At 46.7% G+C, this 18,293-nt stretch overlaps 1 protein-coding gene across 4 annotated transcripts in view; it reads left to right on the top strand.

Moving 5' to 3' along the window:
- LMTK2 (lemur tyrosine kinase 2) overlaps positions 1-18,293 on the top strand; it is a 74,617-nt gene that overhangs the window by 20,902 nt on the left and 35,422 nt on the right. For 2 of the 4 annotated variants that reach the window (XM_018040575.1, XM_018040573.1), the window contains exons 2-7: positions 4,463-4,587; positions 7,662-7,806; positions 9,759-9,832; positions 10,248-10,366; positions 14,474-14,561; positions 14,749-14,832. In XM_018040575.1, coding sequence (XP_017896064.1) covers positions 4,463-4,587; positions 7,662-7,806; positions 9,759-9,832; positions 10,248-10,366; positions 14,474-14,561; positions 14,749-14,832 — 635 coding nt within the window. Of the gene's footprint in view, positions 1-4,462; positions 4,588-6,509; positions 6,822-7,661; positions 7,807-9,758; positions 9,833-10,247; positions 10,367-14,473; positions 14,562-14,748; positions 14,833-18,293 lie in introns of those variants that run through there. The other 2 variants (XM_018040577.1, XM_018040576.1) reach the window with 2 other exon arrangements.

Raw genomic sequence — 18,293 nt, 5'->3', positions numbered from 1 at the left:
TGATTAGAGAATTGGAAGCTTCAGTCTCACCCTTTATGGCTTGAACCCCTGAGCAACCGAATAGTAAATAGGAGGCAGTTTTCTTTGTAAAGGTGTGTCAGCCGGTAACCGAGCGGGAGTGACGGAACGAGAGGGTCAGCGTGTTGCAGTCCTCTGTGGGGCCTGACGCTGGTCCTCATTTCTCTTTCATCTGTGACCCTTGAAAAATTTTAATGTAGTTTGAAAACAGATTCACAGGTGGCTCTTCAGTTGATTGTGCGTGTATTCAAGTTCTGGTGGGGGTTCTAGGCAGGGCTTCATAACGGTGGGATTATTGATCGGGTGGCACACCCCCCTTGCTCTGAGTCATTACTGAGAAATCGTGTTCCTCAGGTTACCTGTCTGTAAAGCAGATAATATGCACCTACCTCTTTGAGTCTCTCAAGTTTTCTAACTTATTAAATCAGGTGCTGGATAGATATCTATTAAAATGGTTTGGGAACTAAAATGAAAACTTACACCGACTGTATCTTTGAGATGCTGTTTGTTTTTGCATCAGAGTCTTGGGGAGGTGTATGAAGCACCCCAAACCTCTCATTATCCTTGTTCCCAGTTTGTAATCAGCCAGGCGGCCTCGATGTGCGGAGGAGACACTCCTGTCATTATTGATGTTTTTCTTTAGGCAGTGATTGGTTTGACTTACACGTTTCTGAAAGCTGCAGCCTGAGAACATCAAAGGAAGGCTGTCTGTCTTCATAGTTGCAACCTGCCTAACTGTCGCAACCAGGAACCTTCCAGGGCCCGGTTTACAGTCTGACCGCGGGGGCCACGGGGGGTTTCCTTGTAGTTCCTCACTTCTACAGCTTGCTTCCTCTCTGCGGTTTGTGCAAAGCCAGCTCACCTTGCAGCCCATGGGAGGCTGGTTTGATTTCTTCATTTTATGCAGGATCTTTTGTGTATGGGAGTTTTCTTTGTTGATATACAGAGCTTTTTTTCTCTCTTTTTAAATCACAATACTTTGGGTCAATCAAAAGAAAAATACTGTCAACGAAATTGTTTTTAGAAGTGGTAAAACTGTGAAAATTTCTGCTCGAGGCTACCTAGTAAATTTTTAAGGTTATTGATTTAGAATCCTCTCAGTGGGCTGGCTGACACTGAGGTGAAGTAGACTTGTGTACATTGAAGAAATCTGAGTCCAGCAGAGCAGAGGCCCCTGCAGTGTCTTTTTTTTAAAAAAAAAATTATTTATTTTTAATTAGAGGATAATTGCCTTACAATCTTGTGTTGGTTTCTGCCAGGCATCCACATGAATCAGCCATAAGTATGTGTATGTCCCCTCCCTCTTGAACCTCCCTCTCATCTCCCACCCCATCCCACCCCTCTAGGTTGTCACAGAGCCCAGGGAGGGTTTGAGCTCCCTCCCTGCAGTGTCATAACAGAAATAAATACATTATCATGGATGGGCAAAACTCAGCATAACTAGTTATTTTTAACACGGGTATGACTTTTCATGCCTACTTGATGACTCAGAGGAGATAGTTTTATGAATCAGATCATTGTGGCCCTCAGGCAGTTTTGATCAAATGTTATGATAGGTGGTAATGATAATAAAAAGGATGGAAAGAGAGGGAAAAGTTGTTTACTGTTCGCTCAGTGGAGTTTGGAGGGGAGCCCCCAGATTGTGAACTGCCCTAATTATAGTGAGAGGCTTCTGTCTGAAGCACTTAGGTTAGGCTGTTTTTGAATGTTAAAAGCAGTGAGACAGAACAATGTGATATTGAGGGAATTGGGGCGGAGGGGAGGGCTTGTCTCCAGCACCCTGGACCCAGAGTCTGGCCTGGCCACCTTCTTACCTCGTGTTCCTGGGCACGTTGGTGTCCTTGTTTGTGACATGGAGCTGGTGTCCTGATGATCAAATGAAAATAGTACTTATCCTCTGTGAAATCTCAGATGTGACCAATTATAACATTCCCTTATTTTTCTGCCATTAAGAAAGAAGAAATGCTGCCAATGAAAACTGCTTCCTCTCAAGCATAAAATACCCCTAACACGTGGTGATCTTAGACTGCAGTGGGCAAAGCACGTCTTGAAGATCAGTGAGATACAGCGTATATGCGAGTGCTTTGCCGCCTAAGCCTCAGGGGTGGTCTTTGGCCCTTACTGTAGAGTCAGGGGAGTGAGACGGTTCTGAGAGCCAACAGCAGCGGGCAGCACAGGCCGGGCTGGGCTTGGTTCCCGGAGGCTGGCCCTCCGCGCAGGCTTCTCGCGTGGCTCACTTCCCCGAGGGACGCCGGTGTCCCTGGTGGGTGAGCTCTGCGGTCCTCCTTGCTCATGTGTGGACTTCCCTCTGTGCTCCGTCTTGCTGATCTAGAGCCTGCAGCTTCTAGGCAGCCCTGGTTAACCATGTTGTCTTTAGGAAGGGAGGCAGCGGTGGAGTCCGAACCCCCATGACACAGCGGGTTCACAGTGCTCTCTCTCAGTAGACCTTTTGCTGTTGGGAAGGAGTGTAGTCCTGCACCGATGTGCAGCTCTTTGCTCTTCAGGGAAGTCATGTCATGCTCGAGAATGTGGTTTACTCACATAGGAGTGTGCTCGATGTTTGTTTTCTTTTCACGGGCTGTTGTCTTGTTTAAGGAAAACAGTGGCATCGTTCCTTCACTTGTCTCCAGGTTTCCTCCTTGGTGCCTTTGAACACATGATTAGCCGTAGGTGGAAAAGTTTGTTTCTGACTTTCCCGTGGCAATTGTTTCACAATATATACGTGTATCAAATTATCATGTTGTACACCTTAAACGTACACCATGCTATATGTTATATCTCAAAGCAGGAGAGAAAGAAAAGTATATTTCTTTGTAAAACACCAGTAGGTGAGACTGAACAATTTGCTCTAACAAAAAGTAGAAAGGTTCAGAGTAAGCCTACTTGAATAAGATGATGTCTAGATAACCGAATCTGCTGAAAGTGAGCTGTCAGAGTCTTGATGCTCCCGACAGGGGTTACAGGCTTCTTCTTGGTGGCTCACATGCAGTGTCTACTGCAGATTCTTTTTGAAACACGCCTTTAAAGATGTAGAAGTTATTCTGAGCTGTCCCCCCACCCCCAAGAAGAAACTGGTCACAGGCCATAGTCACAGGTGTGTTGTTTTCAGCTTCTCTATCATGACCGGGGCTCCTTGAAGAAGTGGCTGATTCTAAAGCCAGAAGAGGGAAAATATAAGGGGAGCCTGGAGCCCCCTGTAGCGCCAGAGTGAGGAAGTGTTGGAGGTAAAAAAAAAAAGGGGGGGGCATGTCCGAAGGACCCAAGCATCAGCTTGAAAGAGCTCCCCATGGGGCCAAAGCTGGAACAGTCTGAGCTGCAGAGTCATGAGAATAATGGATTATCACCCAAAGTATAGGACAGAATAAGTATCTATGAGTTCATAACTTTATCAGTGGCTGAAAAGTGCAGGAAGAGGGACGGCTCTCCTTTACAGAAGAGTCCCAAGTAGTATGTGTTTAAGGACTAAGGGAAATAGAAAAATCAGCATTAGAGCATCACAGTGTATCGGTTTCCAGAGACCCGGTGTGTGGGCGGAGCCTCAGAGCGCGTCCCCCGGTTAGCAGTGACTGTAGTCACTTTAACCTACCCCTGCACATCCAGTAACTCTGCTCCCCTCCAAGGAGCACAGCTAAATTCTCCTCCCCGGGCGTGTGCCCCGGACTCCGTGACCGGCTTCTGAAGAGAGGGATGTGCAGAGGGAAGAGGAGACTGTTCACTGTGGTGGTCTCCACCAGGGACCCCGGGACCCGGCTTCACGAAACATCACGTGGCCCAGATACGATGTCACGGGAAGGACGTTTCACCCGGCAGTATTCTAGATTCTTCCCACATACTTGTAACATCAGTCCAGTTCTGAGAAGACATCAGGCGGCCCCAGTTGAGGGATAGTTTGCAAAGTCACTGACAGATATTCTTCAGAAGCGTGACAGTCGTGAAGCATGGGCAGAGACATCAGAGGTCGGATGAGACTAAGGCCATGATGAGTGAATGGAACGTCGGTCGCCCCGGTTGAATCCTGGCAAAGAAAAAGGGTGTTGATGGAAAAACTGGTAAAGTCCAGGTACAGTTGGGGGTTCAGCTGGTGGTGTAGTACACGTGTTGTTGTCTTAGCTCTGATAAACGCGCCATGTCAGATGCTCAGGCCAGTGGAAGCCGGGGGAAGGGTGTACGGGTACTCTCTGCATTGTCTCTATAACTCTGCTGTAAATCTAAAATTGTTTTGAAATCAGAAGTTAAAAAAAAAAAGACTCAGCTTCTTATCCTAGGTTGGTCATCAGCTTTATCTTGAGCATTTGAGAATAATTTTATTACTGGGATATTATTTATCCCATAGTATTACTGGGATATTATTTATCCCACTTATATCTGGCAGAAAATATATTGATTCGCCTATTAAAGTCAAGTTTGGAATGCCTGTGTTAACATTGTTTATTTCTCTTTCCAGGGGAGGCACCTGTTGCAGAAATTACCACGTCTTTTGTGATCCTCTCTGTGGGCAGTTTAATGATATTAATAGTGTTAATTGCAAACTGTGTATCCTGCTGTAAGGACCCAGAAATAGACTTTAAGGTGAGCACAGATGGGAGGAACTTTAAAAGTCATCCCCTGATATGTTTATCAATAGAATGGCTGTATATCATGATCCCTGGGGAACAGGGGTGGCAATTCGTTTTTTTTTTCTGAAGGGGCCAGATAGTAACTATTAAAGTGAAATAAAAAGCTGTTGTAAATAGTAAGTACTGTGGGCCATGCAGTCTCTGTCAAGGCTGCTTAGCTGTCACCTCTGTCATTGTGGCCACGTGAGCCCCAGACCACATGGAAACAAGTGGTCCCGCTGTGTGTGGGTGGAGCTTCATGTACACGGTCCACTAGGCCATCTGCATTTGGCCCCCCCGGCGAGCCTCGTGGACGGTAACCACCCACCTGTTTTAATGGAAGTTTTGCTGAGTGAGGAATAAGGAACGGTGATTCAGTTCACTTGGTGTAAAGCCTGTAGGGAGAAGAAGGCTGGTTTTGATTCTTTTTCTAAATTTGCAAGCTCTGGTGAATTTGTGGTTGTTGAATCACGGAAGCCAGGGGATCCCTCAGTGCCTTTTGTTTGTCAGGACCAGCATCTTTGAGTTTACCTCAAGCCCTGAGCTCCCTGAGGAGCAGAAAAGAGCACTGCTGGTAATAAAGCTGGCCCGGAGTGGGGGGGTGATTGGGGGGTGTGTGTGTGTGATAATATAGAGGTGCTGGCGTGGTAGCTTCTGGGCGGAGTCTGCTGGAAGCCAGCTGGGATATCCTCTCTAGAACTTGCAGCTGGATGCTTTACGGCTCAGTGAAGACTTATTAAGGAGTACATGAAAGAAGGGGGAAAAGAGGGATGTGTGTGCAGAGAAAATGGTCCTGCAGGTAGAGCTTTCGTGCCTGGTGACGGTCTTGGGGCTGTCCCGTGAGCCCTGAGGACTGAGGGTCAGGTCAGGCGGGACCCTCTTCCGTGGACACGTGGACCTTACTTCTCCAGCCTCGCCCCTGTTTCCGTGTGAGTCCCCTTTACCTTGGGTCTGGTGGCAGCTCTGAGGATGGAAGACGTGCTGTCCCTTTGGCTGGACGCCAGTGTTACACATGTTGCGGGGAGAGGAAGGCTGAAGGGGGCTGGAGGAAAACTCCCTAGCAAGGGTCATTGTCTCTAGAAGACTCCCCGCCCAGAGGACGTGAGCGCTGAGGCCCTGGAATTGGTGCAGACCCGTCAGGGGGCCCCTGGTGACTGCACCGCCTGGGGGCGCAGCAGCGGGCACTCAGTCTCACTGAGGGGCCGCGCACAGACACCTGGCCCTTTAGGGACAGACGTGAAGGCCGATCAGTGTTTCTGAAACCAAAAGCCAGTCTCTCTCACGCCGTGAGACCTCAGTCTTGCCTTGAATCGTTCTTATCCCCTGACACTCAGCATGGGCCCAGGGAGTCCGTGACGACTCAGACTCAGGGAGTGTGTGTTTCCCCAGGTGACTGCTGCAGCGGTTCAGGGGCCACATTGGACAGAAGACCCTCCCCAGCTTCAGGCCGTGGAACGGAAGGAGGGAGTCATCGTCTGGCACTCGTGGTTTTCCTTTAGGCTTAGAGGGGTGGCGTTCCAGAGTGGAACGGCCCTTGGGAGGCTGCATCCTGGTCAAGCCAGTGGCCTGCTGGAGAGTGCCCAGGCAGTGGGGGGCGTAGCGCAGAGTGACCCAGTGTCCCCGCACAGCCCCATCCTTGCTGCTGTTATGCTATGTTACCGCTCTCAGTCTTTAGAATTACCTACTGCCTAATGGTGTATCACGCGCTGCCCAGCTTAGGAGTGATGGATGACGTCTTTTCTTAAACAAGAGAACCTTGAGGAATGTCTGAAGGGGAAACCAGGCGAAGCTCTTCTGTTTAGGGGTGACCTCACAGATTGGAGTGTCCTCCTCTCCCCTCCCCAGTAGACAGTGATAGTGCCCTAATGCTCTTGACAACACCTATGACGGGTATGAGAACATGAAATGTTATATCAGCGACATCCATCCTTACACCCGGCAGCTTCTCCCGTGCACGGGGTGGGGCTGAGGGAGGTGGTAGAAAAGAGTTTGGTCACGTAGAGGGCTGGAAAACAGTCTTGTTCGCTTCTGTCATGGCGCCTGGCGGGGTAATGCTCATTAATTATCTGAATGAGTGACCTTGATAGTCACCTGTATCTATGTTAAATTAACAGGGACACCAAGACAGGCCCAGCTCACTGAATGATGATAGCAGGAGTCAGGGTAGCTTTCTGCCGGACAAAGTCACTTAAAGGGTTCCGCAGCTCGGTTGGTGCAGCCTCCATTTTAAAGTTGCCATCTTTAGAAAGCCAGGTGTTCTTAGAATGTTCATTGCACTTATGTGCCTCAGAGTTTAATACTGACCTTCATGGTTCAGATCCTGATGGTCTTTCTACCTAGTTTAGTACATTTATGCATTGTTACTCTTGCCAGAGGAATAGGACTCACTTAAAAATATCTAAATATCTTTTTCTGTGTCTTTTAACTGTCTTTATTTTGATTGAAATCACAAGAAACCAGAAATACATATACAGTCGAAAAATAAATGTTTTGATTCAGTATGCAAAGAGATCTGTGAAAGTGAATAATAGTAGTAAAAAGAATGCCTTAAACTGACCCAGATTCAATCCCTGGGTTCGGAAGATCCCTTGGAGAAGAATATGGCAAGTCCACTCCAGTGTTCTTGCCTGGGGAATCTCACAGTTAGAGGAGCCTGGCTAGCCCCAGTCCATGGGGTCATAAAGAGTTGGACATGGCTGAGTGACTAACACTTTTACTTTCATAGTAACTTAAAATTCAGATATTGAGCCTGGAAATTATAAGTTCTAGGGGTCATTTTAGAAAATTTTGCATTTAACTTCAAGTTGATCAGTTTTAAAAGTTACATATGATGTAATTGATTTCAGATCTTATTTATTCTGTTTAGAGTCACAGAACACAATTACTCATGCTTTTTGCTTGAAGGCAATATCAATTGGGAAAAAAATTATGGCAGGGTGTCCCCAACGAGTGAATAAATGTTTATGTCTTACATATTAGCATGTATCTTTGGTATTTGCTCTCAAGCTGATTTATATTAGATACAGCATCACTCTTCCTTTGCTTTAGGAGTTTGAAGATAATTTTGATGATGAGATTGATTTTACACCACCAGCAGAAGACACGCCCTCTGTCCAGTCTCCAGCAGAAGTCTTCACACTTTCAGTACCAACTGTCTCGCTACCAGCTCCATCACAGTTCCAGCCTTCTGTAGGTAAGGCCTTCCGTCCTGATGTCATGTTGCCATGAATAACTTCTGAGTCCTGAGAAAGGAAGCCTTGCTACTAATCCATAGAATGATTGGACTGTGAGTCTCCTCTGGTTGCTAATTTCTCTGCCTTCTGCTCTTTGGTGAAGCTCAGTTCTGGCGGTCAGACTTAAGTTCATTGACGTTTCCATTTGTTTCTTTCTTCCTGCTCCTCAGACTGGATAATCTCATTTGACCTGCCTTCAAGTTTACAGATTATCCGAAATCTGTTGTTGAACCCCTCTTGTGATTTTTTTTTTTTCCAGTTCTTGCACTCTCAGCTCTAAAACTCTATTTGGCTCCTTTAATAATTTCTCTCACTTTATTGGTCTTCTTTCAATTTCCTGTGGTTCTTTGTCTGTGGTTTCCTTTAGCTCTTTCAGCGTGTTTAAGACACATGATTTAAGCTCTTGTCCAGTAAGGCCAGTGTCTGTTTTCTCAGGGACACTTTCTTTTAAATTTCCTTTGTAGCAGTTCATGTACCACTATTTATTGTTCTTTATTTGTTTTGCAATTTTCTGTTGAAAACTGGATATTTTGAATAACATGATATGCAAAAAAAAAAAAAAAAGGGAACAAGGAACAGATGCTGTCTAGGTCCTGACAGCCTGAGTCTGTGCCAGGGCAGGTGCCCAGCGTGGCCGCTGACAGCTCTGCCTTAGCCTTCAGTTCCTGCCGGTGGTGACACCTCTGTTCTTGGGTCTCTTCTGAGCAGATGTCCTTCCCTGAGGATGCACATGACTCTCTAAGTTACCCCGTATGCGTAATAATAGCTTTTTAAAAAGAGCTCCTTCCCCCCCGCCCCACCCGACCCCAGTTTTCACTGAGCTTTTTCGCTGAAGCTTTAGCTGGTTTATTGTTGCCTCCGTTGTTTTCTGCCCCAGGTGGCAGCGCCTTGTCCACCTGGCTTTCGTTGTTTTGAGGCACATGAAGCCTCCCCGTCCTGACAGAGCCCAGTTCAGTGGAAGAAGGGGTGCCCCTACAGCAGGCCTTCAGGGGAGCCCCGGTCAGGTCAAGAGAAACACAGTTCCTGGGGAAGGAGGGCGCTCTGCTCCCTCTGGGACCAGCACCCACTCTGGCACATGGCTTGTTTTTAAGATGTGCTATGAGGGAGGTGGGATGTAGGTGAATGAAAGCCCACAAAGAAATTCTCCCTTTTTCAGTGGCCTTTCTCCTGGTTCCCTTTGAATGCTCTAAACCTTCACCTTCTTCCAGAGTTCTGATGAGGTGGAGTTTGTGGCAAGAGTTTCAGTGTTTCCAGAGAGGAACAGTCTAGAGATCCCTGCTCCCCACCCCACTCCCAGCCCCTGTAAAAGTAAAGACTGAGTAAAGGCCAGTGAGTGGTGGTGGCTGGTGTTACAGTAGGGCTATTGATGGGAGTGTTTAGTGCTGGAGCTGAGAGTCAGGGCAGGATGCTTTTTCACAAATGCTGTTAGTTGTAGCCATTTCTTTTTTATAATTTTGTTGACTTGTGTTTCGGCTCTGACGGCCTGTGTTGCGGGCGTAGGCTTTTCTCTCGTTGCCGCAAGCGGGGCCTCTCTCTGGCTGCAGCGCTGGGGCTTCTCGTGGCTGCGGCGTCTCCTGGTGCAGAGCATAGGCCCTGGGGTGCGCGGGCTGGGAGGGCTCAGGGGCTGCGGCTCTGGGGCCCTGGGGCACAGGCTCGGTAGCTGTGGCCCATGGACTTAGTCGCTCCGCAGCATGTGGGATCTTCCCAGATCGGGGATTGAGCCTGTGTCTCTTGCACTGGCAGGCTGATTCTTCACCGCTGAGCCATCAGAGAAGCCCTGAAGTATTCATTTCTATCTTTATTATCACAAACATTAAGTTTATATTAGCATTTATACTTCATAGGTTATATACTTATTATGTCTTTTTGTTAAATACTTATCTTTACTTCTTAAATGTTCTTTTTCCTGCAGAAGGTTTGAAGTCCCAAGTTGCCCGCCACAGTCTGAACTACATACAGGAGATTGGGAATGGCTGGTTTGGAAAGGTAAAGTCTGCTCACCTTCATTTTTTCCCTCCTGTTACGCTGTTAGAATGCAAAGCTGCTTAAGTCTTAGTATGCGTGACATTGCACATTTCTCCGCACACTGTGGCATCAATTGAATTTCTCCATTGGTCCCTGAAACCATGTGGGAGTGTGAGTGTCAGCACTTCTGGGTGTGTGAGTTTCCCCAAGAAGGCCTTTGTTTTTTATCAGAGCCTTTTCTAATTGTTGGCATAAGAGTGATGAGAATGGAAAAGAGATGGGAATTTTAGAAGCTTTTCATCCTCCTCCAATTATTTGTTTTCCCTCCTCCCCCACTTCCCCTTATGACACTTAAAGCACGTTTTAATGGGTAGATAGCATGGTCTTAATGAAAACTGTCGTGAAGAACTGTTCCGTTCCTCATCTTTGGCTTTAGGTGCTCCTTGGAGAGATCTACACAGGCACTAGTGTAGCGAGAGTAATCGTGAAGGAGTTAAAAGCAAGCGCAAGCCCGAAGGAGCAAGACACTTTTTTGAAAAATGGAGAACCATACTAGTAAGTAAACCATAGCATATGTTTTTTAAATGTGGTCTGTTGAAAATCAGGTGTTTAAAACCACTTTGAGATTTCTGGTTGTAAAATACACAGTTTAAATAAGATCCGGAGTCTCATAGCACAAGACCCAATATGTCCAGGTTTCAATCGAAATTACTCATCTTTCCAAGAAAAACTCAGCACAAGTAAGAATAGGCAGCAGATGGTGGGAATGCGAATTAGTGCCATCACTATGGAAAATAGTATGGAGATTCCTCAGAAAACTGAAAATAGTGATCCAGCAGTCTCACCCCTGGGGGTATATCCGGACAAAACTGTAATTCAGAAAGGTACATGTACCCCAGCACGTTCACAGCAGCACTGTTTGCAGTAGACACAGGAACCACCTAAGTGTTCATAGCAGATGAATGGATAAAGAAGAAGGGGGTATGTACAGTATACTCAGCCGTAAAAAAGAGTGAAATAATGCCATTTGCAGCAAGTCAGACAAAGACAGATACCATGTGATAGCACTTAATGTGGAATTTAAACTATGACGCAAATGAATGTATCTACAAAACAGAAAGACTCACGGGCAGAGAATGGAAGTGCAGTTGCCACGTGGGAGGGGGACTGAGGGAAGGCCGGGCTGGGAGTTTGGGATTAGCAGATGCACAGTATTGTATAGAGAACAGGTAAGCATCCAGGTCGACCTGTTACAGCACAGGGACCTATGTTCAATAGCCTGAGGTAGATCATAATGGAAAAGAATATGAAAAAGTGTGTGTATCTGTAAAACAGAATCATTTTGATGTATAGCAAAAATTAACACAACATTGAAAATTGACTATACTTCAATAAAACAAATACACAAAGACAACAAATACCAACACCAAGATGAGAGCGATGTTTGGCTTATCTGACAAGGATTTTTAAAGGAGCCGTTGTAAAAATGCTTCAGTTCAGTCGCTCAGTCATGTCCGACTCTTTGCGACCCCATGAATCGCAGCACGTCGGGCCTCCCTGTCCATCACCATCTCCCGGAGTTCACTCAGACTCACATCCATCGAGTCAGTGATGCCATCCAGCCATCTCATCCTGGGTCGTCCCCTTTTCCTCCTGCCCCCAATCTCTCCCAGCATCAGTCTTTTCCAATGAGTCAACTCTTCGCATGAGGTGTCCAAAGTACTGGAGCTTCAGCTTTAGCATCATTCCTTCCAAAGAAATCCCAGGGTTGATCTCCTTCAGAATGGACTGGTTGGAGCTCCGTGCAGTCCAAGGGACCCTCAAGAGTCTTCAACACCACAGTTCAAACGCATCAATTCTTCAGCGCTCAGCCTTCTTCACAGTCCAACTCTCACATCCATACATGACCACAGGAAAAACCATAGCCTTGAGTGCCCTTAAATGAAAACATGCAGAGCCTCAGCAGGGATATAGACAATGTCAGAAGACCTGAATGGACCCTTCAGAACTGAAAAAAATAGTAATCAAAATAAAAACTCAATGGATGAGTTCAGCTGCAGAATGGAGAAGACGAAGGAGAAACATCAGTGAAGCTGAAGATAAATATTTATTGCCCAATTCATGCAGCAAAAAGAAAAGGTTAAAAAAATGAAAATGCCTCAAGGACTTGGGGGCTTGAACAAAAGAGCATGACAACCCAGATTGAAAGGAGATAGAAGACGGCTTAAAAAGATGTTTGAAGAAGTATTCACTGAAAATTATTCCACATTTTGCAAAGACAAACCTACAGATTCAAGAAATGGAGCAAATCTCAAATATGATAAACCCAAAGAAATGTGTGCCAACACACATCATAGTCAAATGTCTGAAAACAAAAGACACGAAGCCTCAAAAGCAGGGACAGGGAAGCACCGTCTTACCTGTGGGGTTGGATTACATGAGAAAAGGGGAGTCTCAAACCGATAATCTCAGCTCATACGTCAAGGGACCAGAAAAACAGGAGCAAAATGAACTCCATGCAAGCAGGAGTGGATATTAAAGAAAAGAGCAGAAACAGAACGACGGCAGATAAAAATCAGTGAAACATGAAGCTGGCTCTTCGGAAAGACAGAAAAAGCGGAAAACCTCGAACAACACTGGCAGAGAACAGGAGAGAGAGAACACACAGATTCCTAACACCAGGAACGAGGCAGACCCTGGCAGGACGCGACCAACAGCTCTAGTGTATCTGTTTACAGCTTAGGTGAAATGCACCAGTTACTCAAAAAGCACAGACCGCCACAGCTCTCTCAGTATGAAATAGGTTATTGGAATAGAGTTATTAAAGAAATGGAGTTTGAAACCTAAAAAGTCTCCAAAAGAATCTCTGGGGTTAGATAGTTTGACCAGAGAATTCTTCAAAGTAGGTGAAGATGGTACAGTTACTGTAGACTAGTTAGACACTTTGTTACAAAACTAAACATACACTGAACCACCATATGTATTAGTCACAGTTCTCCAGAGAAACACGAGCCAGTAGGATCTGTAGAGAGAGAGATGGATGGATAGGTGGGTAGGTAGGTAGATGGATAGGTGGGTAGGTAGGTAGATGGAGGTAGGTAGGTAGATAGATAGGTAGGTGGGTAGTTGGAGGTAGGTAGGTAGGTAGATAGGTAGGTGGGTAGTTGGAGGTAGGTAGGTAGATAGAAGAAAGGATAGGTAGGTAGGTGATTTATTTTAAGGAAATGGCTCATGCAGTTACGGAGTCTGGCAGGTGCACAGGGCGGGGCCAGCAGGCTGGAGACGCGGAGCAGAGCCGCTGTTACAGTTCAAGCGTGGAGGCCGTCTGCTCACAGTATTCCTTCTCACTGGGGGAGGCTGGTCTTTGTTCTGTTAAGGTCTTCACCTGATTGGACGAGGCCCACCCACATTATGGAGCACCATCTGCTTTTACTGAAAGTCAACTGATTTAATGATGATCTCGTCCCCAAACGCCCTCACAGAAGTGTCCAGAACAACATTTGACCAAATATCTGTGCACTGTGGCCCAGCCAAGTTGACACAAAATTAACTGTCACATCCTATAATCTAGCTGTTGCACTCCTGGCCATTTATCTCAGAGAACTTACTTCCACACAAAATCTCTTGCATGATTGTTTATAGGAGCTTTATTTATAATAGCCTCAAACTGGGAAAACTAAAATCCCTAGGTGACTGGTTTGGACAAACTGGTCCATCCAACCCGTGGAATTCTGCTCAGTGGTAAATGAGAGGGGACCCCTGATGCAGGCAGCAATTTAGGTAATCCTGAAGGCATTATGTTGCGTGAAAAAATCAACCTCAGGTGGCCACACACTGTGTGATTTCATTTACATAATCTTCTCACAATGAGACGTGGGGAAGGAGACCAGATTAGTGGGTGCCGGGGCCGAGGGACGGCTGGTGGGGGTTGTCGGGGTGTGACCGAGCAGGGTGGCACAGAGAGCTCCGTGGTGGGGGGCAGTTGTGTATTTCCACTGTGTAGTGGTTGCATGAAGCTACACACTTGGCAACAGGACCCGGGCGCACACAGCACACTGCTCCCAAGCGCCAGCGCCCTGGTTTCAGGGTTGCACTGGGTTAGGTGCCACCAGGAGAGAAAACTGGGTGAAGGGAGCCTGGGCCCTCTACTGTCTTTGCAACTTACTCTTATTTCACTATTGTCTTCAAAATAAAGACTTTTTTAAAAAAGAAAAACCATTTTGGCATATCTTTTTTTCTTTTAGCTTTGTTTTAGACAACGTATTTTTCAAAAATGTTTGCATATACAATGATTTATAAGACCAGTATATGAACTAGATAGCTTAAGAAGTAACCAGGTTACTTAACGTATAGGTTGAAATGCTTATTGAATATAGTCCTTTTAAATGCTGCTTCAAACTGATAGCTATAAAGTTAAATTACCAGAGTTAAAAGATTCTAATGATAGAAGTTGTTTTAATTTGTGAAAATATCCACCTGCTTGCCTTTAAATTATTTAATCAATACATAACTTAGAATGCATCTGTTAAATATAATCTTCTGGTGCACTTTTCAGTTGATCGTATTTAAATCGTTCAGAATGTTCAATTTGGGGTTACTGTTTGAACAGTTTTACTGGCCTGCTTCCTCATGAACGCTGCTGTGACTTTTATTTTTTACCAGTATCCTTCAGCATCCAAATGTCCTCCAATGTGTCGGACAGTGTGTAGAAGCAATCCCCTATCTTCTGGTGTTCGAGTTCTGTGACCTGGTAAGTTTCTAGTACAAGTTCAAGGTCACGTATTTCAGAAGTTTTTACTGAAGTGTTTCTGGCAGATTGAAATGCTGGATGAAGGACGGCTTTCAATTCTATTCCAAAGAAACATGATTAACAAACTGTCTATATTCGCTTTCAGTGGATTATGTTGCAGTAAACTCTTCCCCTCCCTCGCCCCCAGCCTCAGTGCCTGAGCAAAGGTGGTCCTCGTCAGCTCGGGGTCGGATGCTGCTCTCTTCCCGGCTACGTTCATCTCCACTCCAGGGTCAGCGTTTTATTCAATTGTAGGTGCTGCGGGAAATGTTTATTCTGGTGATCAGTACATATGTCTGTGTGGACCTTTTGGGTCAAGTTTGTGAGGCTGTTCAAATCTCCTATTTCCTCCTCATTTGTGGAGACGGGGCAAGAGCAGAGGGAGCCTGGGTCAGTTTTCTATTAGGTATTGAGAGGCATATTAAAATCTTCCGATTACATATTTTCCTTATTTTTTTCTTACAGTTCTAGTTATTCTGTTTCGTACATTTTGATACCTACGGCGTCAGGGACACAAATTTAGACTAGACACAACTTCCTGTAATGTGAGACTTTTATTATTATGAAGGGACTCTCTTTAACATTAAAAGCGTTACTGAGGATGGTCTTTTTAACAATATAAACGTAGCTCTGCCAGCTTTCTTTTGGTTTAGAATTTGCCTGGTTTAGGTCTGCCAATCCGCTGGTTGACATCTCTTGTAACTAGCTTATTGTTAGGATTTTATTAATCTGTCAGTCTTGGTCACTTAAAGTGGAACAGGTTGTCCATTTGTATTTATTGTACCTGCTGTGATGTTTAGAATGTTACCTGCCTATTTTTTATTGTTTCTCCTACCTGTTTCAACTTTTACTATTCGCTCTTTTTCTAGCCTTGGTTTGGATTCTTAAACTTTTCTGTATTAGTTTTCCCCATCTCCTACTGCAGACACTGTTTCTGGCGCATGGTCACACCAGAAGTCGCAACATGCACCTTTAGGGAACAAAGTTTAGAATCAATGGACTTAACTCTCCTCTGGAGACCCCTCCTAGAGCTCTCTCTCCTTGTAAGGAAACCAGAGTTAATCTCACTGCTCTCTGTGCCCCACCCCCACTGGCTTCTCCCGTCATGGACGCTGCTTCCTGATGGAACACTTACTTGCTGCAGAAAGGCAGCTCCCTGCTCTCACAGGACTCAAAGAGAAAACTGGTCATTGTCCTCTGGGTCTCCTGCTTAGAGGGGGCAGACGTGTGACAACTGCCACTTAGCCGGATTATTTCATAAAGGTGTGAGAGCAGGGAGGAAGGAGTTCCCAGGCGTGTTTCTGACAGTTTTATTGCACAGTTGATTTTGGGTATCTCATTGTTATCAGAGGTACAATATGCATGATCCTTGGTTATTATTGAATAGAATATGAAAATAACTCCTTTTAACCTAGTTCTGGGTGGCCAGTGTGACAGGTGGCCCAGCCTGTGGAGAAAGTACACCAAAGATGCATTTTCACGTGATGAGACAGGCCTGCTTGTTCTAATGGGGTCTTTTTTGGGTCCCTAATTGGCTCCTGATGCTGATTATAAACAGCAACGGGAGCACTCTCCATGAGCGAGCATAAGAGAAATAAATGGGAGTCACCATCTTCCTGAAATGGCACATTTGCAGGCTAATCGAGGTGGCTTAGAAAACCAGCTCACGTGCTTTGGCATTTTCTTATTCTTCGCCCTGTCTGTGCATTCCTGAAAGTCTTCCTGGGCAGTGGTGGTGTTTTTCCTGGAGTAGTAAAAGCTTGATGTTTTCTTCCGAATGGGTTCAGGTGATGAGTTTAGTTCCATGTCTAGGTACGTATTCAGATAGTTGAGCACAGAGTCTCACTTGCATGCCCGTGTTCATAGCAACATTATTCATAGTAGCCACGAGGCCAAAGCAGCCCAGGGATCCATCAGTGGATGAACAGATAAGGAAAATTGGGTCTGTCCATGAGCTGGAATATTACTCAGCCATAGAAAGGAAGGAAATTCTGATACCTGCTGCCATATGGATGAACCTTGAGGACATTACGCTCAGTGAAATAAGCGAGGTCACAAACCACACGTACTGCAGGAGTCCCCTTGCATGGGGTTCCCAGAGTGGCCCCTCCAGGGTGAGGTGGCAGGGTGGGTGCCAGGGGCTGGGGGAGTTGCTGTTGAGCAGGGAGCAGAGTCTGAGTTTGGGAAGATGCAGAGAGTCCTGAGGGTGCATGGGGGTGAGGGCTGCACGACCGTGTGGATGGACTTAATGCCGCAGAAGTGGACACTGAGAAGTGCTTGAGGGGGTAGCCTTGTGTGACATGGTTTTCATCACACACACAAAAGACATTGGTGATTAGTTCCTGTTATGTAAGGAGCTCTACCAGTGTGACCTACACCCGGCAGAGGCTGGGGTGCCCGTGGAAAGTCTGTCGGTCAGTACTCAGAATGACCAGTCTCGTGTTAAGGAAAGGCCGTTAACCTAGGGAGCCCCCCACCTTGCCCCTGGTGGGGTCACATCTATCTCTGAGGGCAGTTCCCTGTTCATCACCTCTGAACCCTAGTACACGTCAGAGAGACCAGCTTCCCAGCAGCAGGGGCTGGGCCTGACCGGGGGCATTGTGGTCAAGGTCTTGGGCTCAGCATGCTCAGAGGCTGGGTGACAGAAATGCTCAGCTCACATCGGCCCCGTGAGCCCTGGAGATGCCTGCCTGCCTGGACTGCAGGGATGTCCCCAGAGCACCCCGAAGCCCGGCTTCCTCTGAACCTTGCTCCCAGCCTGGGTGCCCCAGGACCCTCCCAGAAAGAGGCCGGCCTGAGCAGAGGCACGCCATCCGAGGCAGAGGCGCCCTCTGGCCAAGGTCCAGAGGACAGAGGCTGCCGGCCCAGGCTCAGAAGCGAGTAGCCGCGGCCACCGTGACAGGGGCCACTGTCTTTACAGGCTCTCAGCAGGTCAGAAGCTGGCGAGGGCACGTTGGCCTCTTGCGTTGTCACCAGGCGGGGAGCATGCTCAGAGATACCATCTCTTGAGGAGAAAGGAGAGACTGTTTTCGTACTTACTTAGGTCATTCCTAAGATGGAATTACCGGTCTCTTTTTGAAAAACACTTTCTCTTAGAATTTTTATGAAAGCAAATGAAAAAGTCTGCAGGGTTTGGTAGCTGGCCCGCAGCCACTGACGTGTCCTGCCGAGGGTGGTGCAGTGCTCGTGGGCAGAGGGCTCAGCGCAGGGCGCCGTGTGGAACGCGTGGCCGCGGGGGCTGTGGCGTGCCCCGTGTGTGTCTGTGGGTGGGCAGTGAGAGTGGGGTCAGGATCACTCACTCAGCAAAAGTGTGTGAGCACCTGCTGGGAACCGAGGGCTGTGCCCCACGCTCTGGGGAGCATGGCTAGCCACCCCCGTCCTGCCTTTTCTGCCTGGAGGGCCAGGCGGGCCTGCTTCACACGCTCATGCTGCCACCTGCTTGTGGGTCTCCCTGGAAAGGCCCTAACCTCATGAAGCCTCAGTGTAGGCATCTGTAAAATAGGGGTGATCCTGCCTCTCCCAGGGACTGCCCAACCATGAGATGGTGAATATGAATCGCTGGGCACATAGTGTGCTCAGGAAATGGTAGTTACATTTATTCATTTTTCTTATTTTGTTAAGTTGATTGTAATTTAAAGGTTTGGGTAGTTCTTTGTAGTTCTAAGTAGGCTCATTGGGGTAGGCTTCACAAAG

This window comes from Capra hircus, chromosome 25 (assembly GCF_001704415.2).
Source record: "Capra hircus breed San Clemente chromosome 25, ASM170441v1, whole genome shotgun sequence".
Taxonomy (NCBI): domain Eukaryota; kingdom Metazoa; phylum Chordata; class Mammalia; order Artiodactyla; family Bovidae; genus Capra; species Capra hircus.
The sequence above is the reverse complement of the archived record's forward strand: the minus strand, read 5'-3'. Positions and strand labels throughout refer to the sequence as shown.